Consider the following 20,054-nt stretch of genomic DNA (forward strand, 5'->3'; position numbering starts at 1 on the left):
ATAAAATACTTTTAATATGTTAAAGCTATGCCAGTTAGAAATGAGGCTTGTGAACCTACTTCTCCCCTTCCCATTCCCAAAATGCTGAGAATACTGACATTTATGTCCAGGCTTAATAGATTTTTTGGGGAGGGGAGGGGGCTAAGGACATGAAAATATGAAAGACAAGTAAATGGGGTTGAGGTACTGATCATCCTTGATGAAGTTGAATTGTGGCATGTGTTTGAGGGGGCTGAATGGCTTGTATCTATCCTAATACTACTGATTGTTAGAAGTTTCTGTGTTTTGCACAGAAATTAGTTTTTTTTTTACTAACTTCTCTTAATATTCTCTCAAAGGAGCCATGAATTCGTGGTGGCTACTGAATGATATGTTAAATGTTATTTTGCCACCTAAAAGTATTTGTTTCTCTTTCCCCTTCAGGTGTGGTGAATGCATCTCTCTTCTGGATTTTGTAGCTGTGGCATTTTGAATCTTTCTGCTGGCATTTAGCCCCAGGAAGCATTATGTTCCAAATGACTAAAGACTGAAAGTGATTATTCTTGTTACTGGTTCACAAAGCGTGCGGTGGGAATGGCCGGGCACTTCCGCAGCTACGTATGGGATCCCATTCTTATCATATCTCAGATTATCCTGATGCAATGCATCTATTACAGTTTCCTCGGCATTTGGTTGGCTGTGGTGGACAGCCTGGTACAGAACAGTCGCTCACTCGATCAAGTATTTAGCTATGAGGTAAACAAAAATTAAAGCTTTTGAAGTGTGCTTTTTGTTTACACTAGCAGCTCTTCAAAAAAAATCTCTTTTTGGAGGGGTTTGAACCGGTGGATTTTTCCTATTTTCTGGGAAGGAGGTAAAATGAAACATACTATGGATGAGTTGTTCAGACTTTTTTATTGCTGTAGTGCTTTATAAATTCATAGATGTATACAGTGCAGAAAAGGCCCATCGACCCATTGTGCCTGCAGCGACATAACTATCACTGAAGGTGCACTAATCCCAATTTCCTGTTCTTGTCCCATATCCTTCAATGTTATGATATTTGAAATACTCATCCAAATATTTTTTAAAGTTTGTAAGTTATCCAGCTTTCACATTCTTCCCAGGCAGTACATCCCTGATTCCTTTTAACTCAGCGGGTGATGGTTTTTTCCCAAGTTCCCTCTGAGTCTCCTGCCCCTCACTCTAAAACTCAGCCCTTTTGTGATTGATCACTCAACCAAGAGGAACAACTGCTCTCTTTTCATCCAATATTATACAGCTTAATCATGTTCCTCACACACCCCCTCCCGCACCCCCCCGCCCCCATATTCTCTGCTCTAAAGGAAAATATAAACCTACCTAGACTGTCCTAATAGCTCAATTTCTCCATGCTAGGCAATATCCTGAACCTCTTCTGTACCCCCTCTATTGCTATTGCATCCTTCCTGTCATGAGGTGACAGAACTGCACACAGTATTCTAGTTGGGGCATCACTAATACTCTAAGTTCAACATTAACTCCTTGCTCTTGTGCTCTGTCATGACTGATGAAAGCAAGTGTTCCATGTGCTGCCTTAACTATCCTATTCACGTGTTCTGCTGACTTCGGGTATCTATGAATAATTAACCTAAAATCTCTCTGTTCCTCTAAGCTCTCCAGTGTCCTTCCATTCATTAAATGTGGGGAGGTGATGGCCTAGTGGTATTGTCAGAGAGGCAAAAGTGAGGACTGCAAATGCTGGAAACCAGAGTTTAGATTAGAGTGGTGCTGGAAAAGCACAGCAGGTCAGGCAGCATCCGAGGAGCAGGAATGATTCCTGATTAAGGGCTTTTGCCCTTAACATCAATTTTCCTGCTCCTCGGATGCTGCCTGACCTGCTGTGCTTTTCCAGCACCACTCTAATCTAAACTCTGTTAACCCAGAGATCCAGATAATGTTCTGGGGATCTAGGTTTGAATCCCACCAGGCAAATGGTGGAATTTGAATTCAATAAATATCTGGAATTAAGAATCTAATGATGGCCATGAATCCATTGTCAGTTGTCAGGAAAAACCCATCTGGCTCACTACTATCCTTAGGGAAGGAAACTGCGATTCTTAGTTCGTCTGGCCTACATGTGATTTCAGACCCACAGCAATGTGCTTGACTCTTAATTCCCTCTGGGCAGTTAGGGATGGACAATAGATTGCTTCCTAGTCAGTGATGCCCTCATCCCATGAATTAATAAAAGGGGGGAAAAAAAACCTACCTCATCTTGGTCATGGATGGCACGGTGGCTCAGTGGTTAGCACTGGGCGAAAGTGAGGACTGCAGATGCTGGAGATTAGACTCAAGATTAGAGTGGTGCTGGAAATGCATCGCATATCGCAGCATCTGAGGAGCAGGAAAATCAATGTTTCAGGCAAAAACCCTTCTCAGAAATGAGACCTCGTTCCTAATGAAGGGATTTTGCCCGAAACATCAATTTTCCTGCTCGTCAGATGCTGCATGACCTGCTGTGCTTTTCCAGCACCACTCTAATCAATGGTTAGCACTGCTGCCTCACAGCACTGGGGACCTGGGTTCAATTCCATCCTCAGGCGACTGTCTACGTGCAGTTTGCACATTCTCCCCATGTCTGTGGGGGTTTCCTCCAGGTGCTCCGGTTTCCTCCCACAATCCAAAGATGTGGAGGTTTAGTGAATTGGTCACGCTAAATTACCCATAGTGTAGGTTATTAGTTGGGGATAAATATAGGGTAAGGGAATGGATCTGGGTGGGTTAGTCTTCGGAAGATCGGTGTGGACTTTTTGGGCTGAAGAGATTTTAGATCTTGTTTCTTCCAAAGTACATTACCTTGTACTTACCAGTGTTAAATACCATCTGCCATTGCACTGCCCATCTGGCTAACCCATCTATATATTCCTGTAACTTAAAATTATCTTCCATTCTACCAATCTTGGTGTCATCCGCAAACTTGCCAAACATTCCACCCACATTTTCATCTGTGTAATTTATGTATATAACCAACACTAAGAGCCCTAGTACTGATCCTTGTGGTACATGGCCAGGTCCCCAGCCTCCAATCACTCAAACAGCCTTCTACCACTACCCTTTGTGTCCTATTACTAAGTCAGTTTCTGATCCATCTTGCCACGTTTCTCTCAATTCCATATGGATTAACGGTCTCAATCAGTCTCCCATGTGGGACCTTGTCAAAGGATTTGATACAATTCATATAAACTATGTCAACTGGACTTCTCTCATCCACACCCTTGATTACATTTTCAAAAAAAATTTCTTACAGATTTGTTAGGCATGGTCTCACTCTGTCAAAACCATGCTGACTATCCCTAATTAACCTGTGTCTTTTCAAGTGGGTGTTAATTCACTCCTTCAGAATTTTCTCAGTAGTTTCCCTACACAGATGTGAGACTCACTAGTCTGTAATTTCCTCGTTCATCTCTACCACCCTTCCTAAAAAGTGAAACCATATTAGCTGTCCCCCAGTCCTGTGGCCAGAGAGGAATTAGAAATTTGTGTCACTATGACAAGAAAATGTAAGTGATTTTGGGAGGCTGATGGGAGCCAGGTTTTATTGACAGGTTTAAGCTTAGATGTGTGTTTTTTTTTAGAATGTTTAACTAAGGTTGTAGTGAGAGGATAATGAGGAAGATTTAAGGTGAAGTTAAGTCTAGTTGAGTGTCATGACTGTTACCAGAGTTTAGTGATGGAGGTGTGGTAGGTAATTGGAAGGTTGTTCACTCAGGGATTGAGCTGACATCCTGGGCAATGACATTCAACACTGGAGCAGGTTGTGAGGTAGCCTTCAATTAATTTTATTTTTTTTTCTCTCTGATCCATGACATTAATGATTTGGACCCTGCTGGATGGCTTAATGTTAACAATTTTGAGAGTTAAAGGCTCAGGAGTAAACTTGACACAAAATCAGGAATGGAGTCCCCTTAAGGAATTAGTGTTTCGTTCATGCAAGCAACTTTGTAACTGACAAGGTGCAGATGTTTAGCTTTTCATTTTTCCTTTGATTATTAGCCCACAGAGGGTTCAGATATTAGGTAAATTTGCATTCTCAAAACAATGTTTAGGCTATGCTCCCAACAAAGAAAGAAGTTTTCTAGCTTGGAAGGTAAAAGGTCAGTATGGTGTGTCCTGCCATGAACAATGACCACAATTCCACAGGTAGTGTGTACGTGACAGAACACTATCTTATCTACTTCTTCCCTGACAATGAATGCATACTGTGCAGTTTGATGCTTCACTTCGATCCAACTAGTCCATGCCGACCAGATATCCCACCTAATCTAGTCCCATTTGCCAGCACCCAGCCCAGGTCCTTCTCAACCTTCCTATTCATATACCCATCCAGATGCTTTTTCAATGTTGCAATTGTACCAGCCTCCACCACTTCCTCTGGTAGCTTATTCCATACACGGACCACCCTCTGCGTGAAAACATTGTCCCTTAGGTCCCTTTTATATCTTTCCCCTCTCACCCTAAACCTATACCCTCTAGTTCTGGACTCCTCCACCTCGGGGAAAAGACCTTATCTATTTACCCTATCCATGCTCCTCGTGATTTCATAAACCTCTGAGGTCACCCCTCAGCCTTCGACGCTCCAGGGAAAACAGCCCAAGTCTATTAAACCTCTCCCTATAGCTCAAATCTTCCAACCCTGGCAACATCCTTGTAAATCCTTTCTGAACCCTTTCAAGTTTTACAACATCCTTCCAATAGGAAGGAGACCAGAATTGTACGCAATATTCCAAAAGTGGCCTAACCAACGTCCTGTACACCTGCAACATGACCTGTCTTTTAAATGTTGTAATTGTACCTGCATCGACCACTTCATCTGGCAATTCATTCCACATACAAACCACCCTCTGTGTCAAAATGTTTCCCCTCGGGTCCCTTCTAAAATTTTTCTCCGCTCCCCTTAAAAATATGCTCCCTAGTTTGAACTCCTCCCCCACCCTAGGGAACTGACCTTTGCTATTCACCTCATCTATGCCCGTCAACCTCTTACACTCCAGTGAAACTATCCCAGCTTATCTTTATAACTTAAACCATCCAGTCCCCAGCATCCTGGTAAATCATTCTGTTCAATTTTATAATATCCTTCTTATAGCAAGGCGACCAGAGCTATGTAGAGTACTCCCAAAGGTCGCTTCACCAATATCCTGTACAACTGCAACATGTCCCAACTTCTATACTTAATGTTGACAAGCAATCTGTCTTGATGCAGAATTTGATGTGTGCTTAATGAAATTTGTTACCACTTTTGGCTAACCCTCAATATTCATGGAATAACGTCAACCTGGCATCTGAGGATGTGCTGGCCAACTTGCAGCTATCATGAAAGGCAACTCTAACTTGCATCTTCAGTATTTGTAACGCATTCTAGATATTTCATGAAAGGGCAAAGATCACATGAGGCAAGTCTCTCAAAGGCAAATCTCCCAAGCACTAATAGAATAATGGAAGGATGTTTTCTCTCTTTGACGGGGAGTGGGCATGTTGGTGAGAAGGATGTGAGAAATATCCATTGATTTTTGTCCAGTAAGTGCTTCCTTCAGTAGTCTGATCATTTGCAAGGTATAATTGCACTTTGTAGTAGTTTTTGAAATAGCCTTGTTGTTTCTTCTGATCTAGAGAGATTACTGAAACATTACTGATGAAAATTCATACGTCGTCTTTTGGGCAGTAATGTAACTATTAGAACTCAAGCTTTTATGGCACCATGTGGGTCAGTTTAAATAGCAGAATACAGAAAGCAGAGGCTTAGCACTGAACAGCTATCCATTTTGTATTGTGTGGGAGGTTTGCAGTAAAATTCATAATGACATTGCAATACCTAATCCATATCAAACTTTGAGAGGTTGTTCTACTTTACACTATCAGAGGTATCTTTTTTTCTTGAATAAAGTTCATTTTTCCTCTAAGCAGCAAATTCAATAATTCTTTGTTATCCATTTTTTTGTTACCTAACAGTAATAGCTGTCTGACCTTGAGCTGTGCTAATCTAAAGCAATTAAAACTTGTATCTTTTAAGGAGACAAGGTTGCTTAAACTTTTTCTCTCCACTTTCCAACAGTGTAATGTATCATGCATACACAGTCCACAATTCCTGATGCTACTTGTTACTGTTTCAAAAATACTGTTAACTTCACATGCCTCCATCATGCATAACTGAAATCCCAGTGGCAGCACTGTAACCTGAGAACAAAGGCATTGAAAGATTTGCATTGAATGGTCATATGTATCTACATTTAAGTGAAGTATCTAAGTTGAATATCTCTAGATGTTTGTGCGTTCCCCTACTCTTATATTTTATAATTTAAAACTGGTCAAGAACAGCAAAAGAATAAAATTGCCTATGCACCTGAAATACTTAACTAGATTTTAATTTGTTGTTAAGCCTTTGCTCTGAATAATTCTCCAACCCAGATAAGCCTGCATCGCTATATGCAGCATACAGGATTGAATTATGCCAACTGGAGTCTGGAGGGAGTAATATGTGAACTGCGTGTTCCTCTTCAAACACCACATTTCTTTTTAAATTTCAATTGTCTTTTGCAACACAGTGGATATACTCTGTGGTAAACCTTGTGACCAGCTTCAAGCAGAGTCTGTTTGTGTTGTATTTGATGGTATCTCAATAGTAGTGGTTTGGTCTTTGCGTGTGTTTTTTAAAAATTTTCTGTTTATATTGGTCCTGTTTGTAATTTAGGTGCTGGGATTTTCCACAGCTCAGGGAAGGCTATCGATGATGGCATTTGTCCTCAATTCACTCACATGGTGAGTACATACACAACTGTTGAAAAAGAGACCGTAGGAGTTTGCAGGACTACTTAATGTAATGATGTGGAAATGTTGCTGTTGGCTTGTGGTGGACAAAGTCAGGAGTCTCATGACCTCAGGTCATAGTCTAACAGGTTTATTTAAAATCACAAACTTTCAGAGTGCTGCTACTTCGTCAGGTGAAGTCGCTTCACATCCGAAAGCTTGTGATTTCAAATCAACTTGTTGGACCAAAACCTAGTGTTGTGACTTCCTGCTGAATGTAATTTAGAAGATATCAATTGCATAACATTATCTTATCTCCCTCTCTGACCAATTCTTCGTGCACCTACCCCAGATTTAATTAATTTAATTCCAAATATTGGACTTCGCAGTGCAGATTTATGGAATTGTTGCAGCACAGTAAGCTGCCGTTTGGCACAGTTTTGCACTGGTTCTCTGAAGAAGCAGTTTATCTTCTGCCATTTCCTTCCTATGTAAATCTTGAAGGGGGAAAAAAATCAAATGATCACTAGAATTACCAGTTAAACCAGCTGCCATTTGTTTGTATTTCCTTAACTTTTTTAACATAGCCTTCTAACTGGGTTTCCTTATGTGCCAACTTAGAGAAGTTTTTCAACCTGCAGAGAATGTAATATAATTTGAAAAGTAAATGGAAAACAAGTCAGGTCTCTAACTGCTGTTCTGAACTATACAAAGCCATTAGTCTCTAACTGGCAATTCATTGAAATCCAGTGGCCTTCAGATGACGAGCAACAAAATAATGCTTAATAATGTTATTCCATAAAGTTAAAACTCTTTGTGTCCTATCTCACTATGTTCTAAAACAGTGTCTCTCAACGGGGGCGGAAGCGCCCCCTGAGGGGCGTTTGCCTTCCTTCGGTGAGTGTTGAAGTCCAAGGGGGCACTGAACGACTTTGTAGAGAGCTTATCAATCATTTGGAAGACTGCCGTGTCCTTGAAGGACGTTGCTGTGTGCAGATGGATAGTCGCATAACACGAGTGTTATTTTCCCTGCACCCATGGAGGCATGTGCTCTGATTGGTTGTTGCACTGATTGGTTGTTGTGAATGACAAACCATTTGAACTTGTTTGCAGTTGGCACTGATTCTACTGCCGAGATCAATATCACCTAACTCATGTTGCTTCTAGGAAGACAAAACGCAGGTTTTCAACTGTTCTACCGGGTGGCAGAATGAATGCACATTTCAGCTAATTAGCCAATCAAATTTTGCCACGTTTCTGAGCGTCTTACAATTATCGTTATAAGGTAATACCCAAGATTCCATCAGGGTATTCGAGCAACAGTGTAGAAATGGCCTTATCAAGTAAGAAAAAGTGCAGGCCGTATAGCATGGACTATTTGCGATATGGCTTTATTCAATCTCCGTCTAATAAGCAGTTAACACTGTGCTTGCTCTGTGAACAAAGTTTTTCCAACAAGGCCATGAAGCCTTCCCGTCTTATTAAACATTTGGAAAAGCAACACAGTGACAAAAAGGACAAAGATTTGGCATATTTTCAAACATTAAAGAATAAATTCAATCAGCGACCAACGATTTCCACTGCTTTTTTCAAAGATGGGAGCCACAAATGTGGATGGCCTTGTGACATCATATAACATAGCGAAGCTAATTGCAAAATGTGGTAAACCTCATTCCGTGGGTGAATTGTTGGTGCTTCCAACTATTGCTGAAGTATTATCAACCGTGCTACATCAGGAACCATCAATGACTATCAAGCGTATTCCTCTTAGTAACGATTCCGTGAGAAGGCGCATCGATGAAATTGCCTCAAATGTTGATAAATTATGTTCCCTTTTGATATCGAAAGAAATCGCCTTACAAATTGATGAAAGTACTATATGCGGAAATCAAGCTTTACTTTTGGGGTACATATGTTTCATCGACAAAAATGAAACATGAGAAGCACTATTTCTTTGCTCTGGATCTATCAACAGATACCAAAGGTAAGACTATCTTCGACTGTGTCAAGGATTATTTTGATAAAAAGTCTGTTCCCCTCAAAAACATTGTTGCTTGTGCTATGGATGGCACACGTGCTATGACTGGCCAACATCAGGGATTTGTCACATTATTAAAGAGAGAAGTGCCACATGTTTTCACAATACACTGCATTATCCATCGGCAGCATCCGGCTTCAAAGAAATTTAGTGAAGCCCTCAACCATTCTCTACAAGTGGTGATAGATGTGGTAAATTATATAAAGAGACATGCTCTGAATGAACGACTTCTCCACCAACTCTTTAAAGATAATGAAGATGAATTTCTGCCATTGTTGCTACACACAGAAGTGAGATGGCTCTCGAAAATGCCTCAATCGTTTCCATGAACTGTTCGATTCTATCATTGAATTCCTACACAGAAATAATGAAAACCTTTGTATGAAAGCAGAAACCATAAAACACGACTGTGTGCATATCTCACGGATATATTCGATAAGTGCAATTCGCTGATCATGCAGATACAAGGAGATAATGAGAGTTTCATAAAAGCAAGGAATGCTGTTACATATTTTATTGCGAAACTTGATCTCTTTCATCGGAATATCAGTCGTCGTGAGTTTTACCAGTTCCCGAGTTTAAACAATATCGCGGAATATGTTACTGATCAATTACTTATCTACTCAGCTCACATTCGTGCACTGCAGGATGATATGAAAATACGATTTGCTGATCTTATCGAGATGGAGATCACCTGATGGCTGGCTGACCCCTTTATCTCATGCGCAGAAGAAATGGATATTCGCCTTCAGGAAGAAATGATAGAGCTCCAAAATGACAATACAATGAAAATTCGGTTTTCACAAATGGGTGAGCCGCTTTTTTGGATTCAAGATGCCACCCGATGTCGTTTCCCGCTATTAAGTGAAGAGGCAAAGCGGTTTGCACAACCATTTCCTACCTCTTATTTGGTTGAGAAAGGATTCAGTGCCGTCGCCAGAATACAAGATAAGACCCGCAATCGCATGGATGTTGTTCAGCGTGGTGACCTGAGATTGCTTTTGACAAAAATTGAACCAGATGCATATGATTTAGCAAGACAACATGAACCACGAGGATTGCATCGACTATTTTGCTATCACCGACTAAATTTTATGCAGAGTGAGCCAAAAGTAGGTGGACAGTAAGAACAGTAATAAATGATAACATTTTGTTTTTTGTTGCATATAAAACATATTTCACAAAAGTTTTCTGATTTCAGCACTGCAGTGTATTGCAGTTATATGTGCAAAAACAGACTTCGGTGATTTGGGGGCATTGCATGATTTCAAGGATAAGAAAGGGGCGTTGAATACGGAAAGGTTGAGAAATACTGTTCTAACACATTGTTAAAAGGAGACTTGAAGTTGAAATTTTTCATCTTGTGCTCATTGGAGCTAGGATGCAAAAACAAACTTGAAAGAGACCATACTACCCAGTTACCACCTCATAAATCAGCATACACCAATGATGCTGAAGCACTGAAAGCACGTGGGGCGGACTAGGTACAGTACATGTATACTGAGGAGTACTTAATTATCTGCCAAGTGAAGTCATAGTCAACAAAAGTGATTACATTCAGGAAATGCACACTATCCTCAAAGTTGTATCCAAACTTGTGGCTAGTGGCTGGTTCTGTGGTTATGACTGAGCATCCACATTTGAGAGTCTAGATTAGAGTGGTGCTGGAAAAGCACAGCAGTTCAGGCAGCATCCGAGGTGCAGTAAAAGCCCTTCATCAGGAATACAGGCAGAGTGCCTGAAGGGTGGAGAGATAAATGAGAGGAGGTTGGGGATGGGAAGAAAAGAAGTTTGGGACTGGGGTGAGGTGGGGGAAGGGGAAATGAGGAAACTGTTGAAGTCCACATTGATGCCCTGGGGTTGAAGTGTTCCGAGGCAGAAGATGAGGTGTTCTTCCTCCAGGCGGCGGTGAAGGAGACTCGGGACCTCCATGTCCTCGGCAGAGTGGGAGGGGGAGTTGAAATGTTGGGCCACAGGGCGGTGTGGTTGATTGGTGCGGGTGTCCTGGAGATGTTCCCTAAAGTGCTCTGCTAGGAGGCATCCAGTCTCCCCAATGTAGAGGAGACCGCATCAGGAGCAAGGTTACAATAAATGATATTGTTATATGTGCAGGGTAAAACTTTGGATGTGGAAGGCTCCTTTAGGGCCTTGGGTGGAAGTGAGGGAAGGGGTGTGGCCGCAGGTTTTGCAATTCCTGCGGTGGCAGGGGAAGATGTCAGGATGGGAGGGTGGGTTGTAGGGGGGGCGTGGACCTGACCAGGTAGTCACGGAGGGAATGGTCTTTGCGGAAGTCGGAAAGGGGTGGAGAAGGAAATATATCCCTGGTGGTGGGGTCCGTTTGGAGGTGGCGGAAATGTCGGTGGATGATTTGGTTGATGCAAAAGTTGGTAGGGTGGAAGGTGAGCACCAGGGGCGTTCTGTCCTTGTTACGGTTGGAGGGGTGGGGTCTGAGGGTGGAGGTGCGTGATGTGGACGAGATGCGTTGAAGGGCATAATTTGAGAACAAGCTGAAGAGGCATTTGTTGGTAAGGTTGGTAACCTGCATGGCTTAGTCCATCTACATATGTACGGGCTACCCAAGACACACAAGGTCTTGTTGTATCTGTCAATGGCTATACCTGTTGTTGCAACCTGTTCCGAATGAGTTTTCCACATATACTGTGAAGGATTCCTTAATGTTTAAGACCATACAAAACCTACATATTGAGAATAATAGTATGTTCATGTGCTGTTTTGTCATTGCTAGCTTATTTACCAATATACTACTTAAAGGAGCCATTGACTTCTGCACTGTCACTATTTCATGGTAGTCTAGATATACTGCCTGCATCTGAATCTCTGTTCATCAAACTCATGAACTTGGCAACTTATGCATTTGAATTCCATTTTAGTTACACTAATTTACACACCTAGGTGGCATTGCCATGGGATCACTCCTAGGTTCAGCTGTTGCTAACAACTTTGTTGGTTACCATGAGAAGCAATCCTACATTCTACAATATCAATTTTATTGACAATCATGTGATTAGGACTTGTAGCCACCTGCTCACCATGTACGTTTAACACTGAAATAAGGCAAATTAAAACGATTGTGTGAGATAATCTAATCAAATCGCCACTTGCTGTATCACACAAACTCATGAAAGGGCCTACAATCACCACTTTTGGCTCTGAATGGTGCCTGGTCTACCTTATTCCTGAAGAAGGGCTTATGCCCGAAACGTCGATTCTCCTGTTCCCTGGATGCTGCCTGACCTGCGCTTTTCCAGCAACACATTTTCAGCTCTGATCTCCAGCATCTGCAGACCTCACTTTCTCCTACCTCATTATCTTGACTGGGAAAGGTGTCTAAAAACTTTGCACAACAGATGAAACTAGCTGTCTCACGCTGCAACTAAACATTAAATCCACAAGTTGTTTTCTTCACTAACTTGTGATGCCACAAAGCCAAAGTAAATTTTGCATACCCCTCAAATGAGTAATCCAAGTTTCAGTGCTGGTGTGATGCCAGGTGTGTTGGCTGTACTTCCCTATGATTGGTGGACTGTATGAAATAAGATGCCCTGTTGACCATTCGTAGCTCGCACCAGAGCACCCGTGTTTGCAAGTTTCAGAAAAATATATCCGCCATTACATGCGATTCTGATTTTGTAAATCACTTGTTAAACAATCTGAACTGTGCTGAGTTAAACTGGAAGCCAATTGAAGACTGTCATTGGGCCTGCAGTGTGCATATGCTAAAAGTTACATACATAAATATTCATGACCTGTTTAATGTAGGCAAAAGGAATTTACACACACATCTTATCAAAAAAGGGTGAGAGAGACAGTCAAATTCTGCTGTACCCACATGACAACATCTTAACTGATCAGAATCTACCTGAGAATTAAGATTGACAGTTAACTGTTGCTGCATCTCCATGGTAATGATGGCCCAACCAATCAAGCACCCTCTTCTCCTTCTGTATAAAAGAGTCTCTTTTACAATACTGTTCTTGTATCCTATTTTGATGAGTACAAGATGAAAAGCTTAGACTTTTAGTCTCCTTTTAGCAATATGTAAGGTCTGTAATACCTATGGTACCATATGTTCTATTCACCCATCAGCCCTGTTCTCACTTGGTTTGATAACACCCCAGTTTTAAAATTCTCATCCTTCAAATCTCCCTGTGGCCTTGCTGATCCAATCTCAAACCACCTCCACCCTGTACCCCTGTGATATATTCTTGCTCCTCCAATTCTGGCCTCTTCTGCATCCTATTATTTTCAACATTTCGTCACTGGCAGCCCTGCTATTTGCTGCCTGGACACACAGCTCTGAAAACCCCTCTCTTAGACATCTCTATCTCCCTATCTCTCTGTCAGCTGATCCTTAATATTTAACTCTTTGCACAAACTTTTGGCCATCTGTTCTAATGTGGCTTGATATTGCTTGATGTCAACTTTTGACTAATAAGTTTCCTATGAAACATTCATGTAATATTGCTGCATCAATTGGTATCTATAAATATGATATTTTTAAAACTGCCCTTGTCCTTATAAAGCAACATAGTTGAGTTGCCATGAGCAACCTCTTATCAAAATAGGGTCTACCCTGGGTCCTTATCTTGTACATTTTAATGAATGTCACTGGCCAGCTATGCCGACAGTCACTGAAATTGGAAACCTTTAGGATATCAAATTTAAATTGTGAAATGCGGCTTAGATGTTACAGCTCCAGGATCATAGGCAGTAGTTGATTTTAAAAAGTAGTTAGCTCAAATTTCCCAGTAGTCTGTCATCTGCACTCTATCTGATTCTGTTTTTGTTTGGATGTGTTGCTTCATTTTTTTTTGAAGGTATACCAATTCGTTGATTAGATTATACCTAATTGTGGCTCCTAATATAATTGTTTTTGCAGTTAAGATGCCCAAATATCTGGAAAGTATTATTTTGGAGGACAGTTAAGGCGGTAGATCTCAACCTTTTAAAATGTATTGAGCACTTGAAATGTCATAACATTCAGGCTTATGGGCCAACTGTGGGGAAAGTGGGAGTAGTGTAGGTGATAGCTTATTTCTGGTGTACAGACTTAATGGGCTGAAGGACGACTTCTGTGCTGCTTGATTCTCTGTCTTAAATGGGTGATTTCGTACTCAGATTATGCCCTCTGGTCCTAGACTCCCAATAAGGGAAAACCAACCTCTCTGCATTTATGTTATTAGTCCCCTTCTAAACTTCAATAAGTGCAAGTCCAAGCTACTGAACCTCTTCTAAGAAAACCATTCAATACCAAGATAAACCTAATGAACCTTCTCTGGACTGCTTCCAATGCCAGTATAGCTTTTCTCCAATAAAGGGACCAGAACTGTTCATAGTATTCCACCTTTGGTCTGACTAGTGCCATAGTGCAAGCTATGAAGAGAGGTTGAATAGGTTAGGTTTATTTTCACTAGAATAAAGGAGATTGAGGGGGGACTTGATTGAGGTTTACAAAATCATGAAGGGTATAGACAGGGTGGATAGAGACAAGCTTTTTCCCAAAGTGAAGGATTCAATAATGAGAGGTCATGCTTTCAAAATGAGAAGTGGAAAGTTTAAGGGGGATACACACGGTAAGTACTTCACACAGAGGGTGGTGGGCGTTTGGAACACGTTGCCAGCAGAGGTGGTAGAGGCAGGCACAGTAGATTCATTTAAGATGCGTCTGGACAGATGCATGAGTAGGTGGGGCGCAGAGGGATACGGATGTTTAGGAAATGACCGACAGGTTTAGATAGTACATTTGGATCGGCTCAGGCTTGGAGGGCCGAAGGGCCTGTTCCTGGGCTGTAAATTTTCTTTGTTCTTTATCTTTCACCAGTTAAGTTAATACTTGGTTCTTCTATTCTTACACTGTGTATCATCTCCGATATTCTCGCATTCAATTCAATCCGTCAATTTTTTTCCCCAGTCATTTAACCTGTCAATAACCCTCTGTAGACTACTTGTGTCATGCTTACTCCTTGCCTTTCTGTCTTTTTTTGTCATCTGCAAACTTGGCTACAGCCAGTTCATGTCTGTCATACAAGTCGTTAATATATTTTGTAAATAGTTGCAGCCCATCATTGATCTATGACAGTCCATTAGTTATGTGTTGTCATCCTAAAAATGCCCTCTTTCTCCCAACTCTGTCTTCTAATATACTAACCCAACATCATGAGCTCCTATCTCATTAAGGCTGAACATAATTTAAACATTGTTGTTTGTGGAGTTATACTTGCTTAAATTGGACCACAGTTGTCATATTACAACAATGTGTACTTAAAATATATTTCATTGGCTATGAAATGCAATGGCTATTCTGATGTCATGAAAGGGCTATATCAATACCACTCTTTTGTACCTTTTAGTCTCATTTGTAAATTCATTATGTAACAAGATAATGACACCAAATGTAGAGTTGCATATTTACAGGCACTATATATGCCTTCTAATGCGAATGAGAAGTGCAAGATGGATAAACCAAAAGCAGGATAATTACTTTTGCCAAAATAGCTCATTTTTGCTACTTTGCTCCTATACTCATATGTTTAATTACCTGTGAAATACTCAGGAGGACAGCATTATCCAAAAGGAATACAACTTTTCAAGTGGTAGTGATTAGGCTAATATCTGTGGTCCATCACTAATTGTTCTTGAGTGGGTGGTGGTGAGCAACCTATAACTGACTGGCTCACCAGGCCATTTCAGAGGGAAGTGAAGAGTCAACTTCTGTGGGTCTAGAATTGCATGTAGGCCAGGCTCTGTATTGATTGCAGATTCCCTTCCCTAAAAGGCATTAGCTTTTGTAGTCATGCAATTGATTGTTATTTATGAGATTAATGTTTTATTTCAGGTTTGTTAATTAAATTTAAACACTCAGCTTTTGTAGTGGTGTTATTTAGGTCTCCAGTGACATTACCTCTATGCTGCTGTTCTCCAGCTAGTTGTGGATAGCTTCATGAACTTGGTGTTGTATCACTTGAGAGCTCAGAAAAGGGGATTGATGGGATGGTGTAAAATAAAACTATCCTTTCAGTGCCACTCTGGGTTTGAAATCACCCCAGGCTGAGATACAGGGATAGCTTTCCTTTCGTTTCAGTTTATACAATGAGATCTGAAATGAATTTGACAGTGACTAGGCAGTTGCCAGACAATACAAATGAGTTGTACAGAACTGTGGGTTGACAATCTGTACAAATCTGCATAAGGATACTGTGAAATAACATGCTGGTGGATTGGAGGAGATATTTTACATCCAACCAATTGGGCACACCCTTGAAAGTGCAGCTATCCCTTCATATGCTCTGGAGTTCAGTGTAAACGTAATGCTGAGAACTCCAGAGTATATGTTAAAGTCTGCTCTGTTAAAAGGTACATCTATGATCTATTCCTCTTTTCTTCTCCAGCGCCCTTGGATTGTGGTATTTCATCCGAAGAGGAAAGCAGTGTTTGGATTTTACTGTGACCATCCATATCTTCCACTTCATGGGCTGCTGGATCTACAACTTACACTTTCCCACAGCACTGAGCTGGTGGCTGGTGAACATTGTGTGCATTGCATTGATGGCTGTGATAGGAGAGTACTTGTGCATGCGGACAGAACTGAGGGCCATTCCCGTGAACACTGGACCCAAATCTAACCTGTGACACGTTGTGCAGAATCCTGAGCACTCAGCACCTCAGATTTGTCCAATTGTGAATGAAACTGCCCAATGACCAGTGTTAAATATTTAATTTCAATGTTAACAAGACTTCTCTACACAATGCAATAACATTGAATCCTTATTTTGGCCACTATAATATAACATGTGTAAAGTGAAAACTGTTTGTAAACTGCATCTTTATTTAAGGATAAGCCTTTCTAAGCATGTATCTATTCAAAATCTGGTTGGCTGATGAACAGAGTTGGTGAACAGAGTTCAAACTGGAAGACACCTGTGACTGGATATGGATTGATTTAGCTTTTCAGACTTGCTAAGAATGCAGCATGCTGGAATTATTGCAGAATTCTGCTTTTACGTCTCCTCAGTGGTAAGAACTTGTCATCTGATCTGCCCAGTGTCTTCATTCATTGCAGTCAAGCTGGAATGTTTCCCAGAGTTTACACCAATCTTCATTTCTGAATCTAAATTACCCTCAAAAGTGCTCAACACTTGGAAATTTAAGGAATGTTGTCATTCTCAAATGTGAGACCTAGAGCCTGTTGTAACACTGGGTATATCCGCACAGTTTTCAGTGATTTTTAAGCAAAGATTAAGCACCATTGTTTTGATATTGAAATATATCTGGTGTAAAATAGTTTAGTAATGAATGATAAAAAGCACTTTGAAACTAAAGGCTGGACCTAGACTTGAGGGACTGACCTGTGGACACAGTCCATGACCCTTGTGCCATTTTTTTATTGGCAGGGAACACAGCTTAATCTCTATTTTGTTTAAAACTCACTGAGGAATAAATTTATTGCAGTATTGAAAGTTGATGGTTTAGCTCTTGATTCATATTTTTCTCTATCCCGTCACTATATGGTATTCCCCTTCTCTCTGTTTCAGTTTTCACCTCTCCTCATAGCAGTGATTTTTTTTTTCTGGGGTTCGGCTTTAATGTCAATAGTCCACCTCCAGTATCTCAGCCTGATTCATGATGAAAGTCGTGACACCATTACAGACCTGTTCCAACAACTTTCAGGCATCCTGTAAGTAAAACGTTGATAAATGGAATAGAATCACAGATGACTACGGGAAGATTCTGTTTGGCTAACTTGCTGGAGTTTCTTGAGGCAACACAAAGTTGGCGAGCAGTGCGGTTGATGTGGGGTGCGTGGTCTTCTAAAGGCATTTTGTAGAGTGCTGCACAACAGAGTTGTGAACAAGTGACGACTCATAGAATAAAAAGGATAGTAGTCGCACTGATACAAATTTGACTGAGAATTAGAATCCATATGGTGTGGAAACAGGCCCTTCGGCCCAAGTCCACACCGACCCTCCGAAGAGTTACCCACCCAGACCCATTCCCCTACATTTGCCCCTGACTAATGCATCTGACCTACACATCCCTATGGGCAATTTAGCATGGCCAATTGACCAAAACTGCACAACCAGAGCACCTGGAGGAAACCCATACAAACACTGGGAGAATGTGCAAACTCCACGCAGACAGTCGCCCGAGGCAGGAATGAAATCTGGGTCCCTGCTGCTGTGAGGCAGTGCTAGCCACCGTGCCGCCCCAGAGGTCCAGGAAACAGTAGTAGTTAATGGATGTTTGTGTGGGCTGGAGGAAGGTTTGTAGTGGAGGTCTACAGAGCTCAATTGAAACTCTGACTCTTCCTGATAACTATAAGGGGTCAAATTAGGAGGAGTTTTTTTGAGGGTAGTGAATCTGTGGAATTCTTTACCACTGAAGGCTGCTGAGGCTGGGTTGTTAAATATTTAATGCTGCGATAGTTTCAGTGAGTAAGAGAAATCAGGATCTGTTTTGAATGGTGGTAGATAAGACTTGATGGGTTGAATGGCGTACTCCATCTTAGGGTCTTATAATTACTTCATAGAATCCCTACAGTGTGGAAGCAAGCCATTCAGGCCATCAAGGCTTCACCGACTCTGAAGAGCATCCCCCCCCCACCCCCATCCCTGTAATCCTGCATTTCCGAAGGCTAATCCACCTACTCTGCATCTCCCTGAATCCTGGGCAATATAACGTGGCTAATCCACCTAAACTGCACATCTTTGGACTTGGAGGAAACCCATGCAGAAGTGGGTTTCCATTCAGAGGAGATTTACTCGGATGTTGCCTGGTATGGAAGGAAGGTCTTATGAGGAAAGGCTGATGGAACTGAGGCTGTTTTCATTGGCAGGTGACTTAATCGAGGCATATAAGATAATCAGAGGGTTAGATAGGGTGGACAGTGAGAGCCTTTTTCCTCGAATGGTGAAGACTAACACAAGGAGACATAGCTTTAAATTGAGGGGTGATGGGTTTAGGGCAGATACCTGGAGTAGTTTCTTTACTCGGAGAGTAGTAGGGCTGTGGAACGGCCTGCCTACAACAGTAGTAGACTCGCTGACGTTAAGAGTATTTAAATGGGCGTTGGACATACATATGAATAATAATGGAATGGGAAAGGTTAGATGGGCATCAGATTAATTTTGCACGATGCACAACTTTGAAGGCCGAAGGGCCTGTACTGCGCTGTAAAGTTCTATGTTCTAAGCTCAATGAACGCCACTTGATTTTGCAGCCTCGAGATCTCAACAACTTCCACAACTTCAGAAACTGACTGCATTATGTCTGTTGCTCAATTTTCTTCCATACTCCCTTCTCTCTCCACAGCCTTGACTTGTTGGTGTGCTGTTTTCTTTGTCTCAGTAGAATGGGTCAATTTTCTTCCTTTCACACCTTAATTTATGCCCATTTTACAGATCTCTTTCAATCTTATTAACAAACTCTATACAGTATTTTGCACTGGACTTTACACCATCTGCCCCGTTTCTCTCTTCCCCCTCCCCACCCTGTCTAAAGTTTAAAAATAGCCATTTTCCAACACACTTCAATTTGGAAGAAGTCACACCGATCTCAAAACCAGCTTTTAAACGCTGCTCCTTAATCAGGTAGCTGTGGAGCAGGACCATACATCACAGAATTTATAACAAAAGATTAGTGTCATGCAACTGAAATGATATATTGAACAAACCTAGACTTAACAGCAGTCTAGGTTCAATATATAATCATTTCAGTTGCATGACATTAATCATTTGCTATAAATTCTGTGCCTTATAGTCCTGCTCAACAGCTACCTGATAAAGGAGCAATGCTCCAAAATCTAGTGCTTCCAAATAAACCTGTTGGGCAATTTTTAACTGAATGTGAAACATTTAAAATGGATCTGAAATGCTGTTTGATGCTACAACTGCAGGGGGAGACTCCACACAGGATGTGTGTAAGGGCTTACTCTGAGCCAAGGGACATGATAGAATTGTATGGCTTCCCCTTGAGCTGTAACCATGGGGGTTCTCATTTTGAGATTTAGATTTCATTCCCCTACAGTGTGGAAACAGGCCCTTTGGCCGAAAAGTCCACACCAACCCTCCAAAGAGTAACCCATCCAGACCCATTTCCCTCTCACTAATTCACCTAACACTATGGCAATTTAGCATGGCCAGTTCACCTGGCTTGTGGGACGAAACCAGAGCACCCAGAGGAAACCCACACAGACATGGGAAGAACGTGCAAATTCCACACAGATAGATAGTCA

The 20,054-nt window shown here is 41.4% G+C and overlaps 1 protein-coding gene across 3 annotated transcripts in view; it reads left to right on the forward strand.

Moving 5' to 3' along the window:
- Positions 1 to 388: 388 nt before the first annotated feature.
- The window catches only part of LOC122559990 (protein SYS1 homolog), a 77,284-nt gene continuing 57,618 nt past the window's right edge, over positions 389 to 20,054 (forward strand). Inside the window, exons 1-3 of one of the 3 annotated variants that reach the window (XM_043710122.1) lie at positions 389 to 735; positions 6,710 to 6,777; positions 16,213 to 17,280. In XM_043710122.1, the coding sequence (XP_043566057.1) occupies positions 574 to 735; positions 6,710 to 6,777; positions 16,213 to 16,453 (471 nt within the window). In that variant the 5' untranslated portion in view covers positions 389 to 573 and the 3' untranslated portion in view covers positions 16,454 to 17,280. Of the gene's footprint in view, positions 736 to 6,709; positions 6,778 to 16,212; positions 17,281 to 20,054 lie in introns of those variants that run through there. The other 2 variants (XM_043710121.1, XM_043710118.1) reach the window with 2 other exon arrangements.

The sequence above is a fragment of the Chiloscyllium plagiosum genome, chromosome 20, assembly GCF_004010195.1.
Source record: "Chiloscyllium plagiosum isolate BGI_BamShark_2017 chromosome 20, ASM401019v2, whole genome shotgun sequence".
Classification (NCBI taxonomy): Eukaryota; Metazoa; Chordata; class Chondrichthyes; order Orectolobiformes; family Hemiscylliidae; genus Chiloscyllium; species Chiloscyllium plagiosum.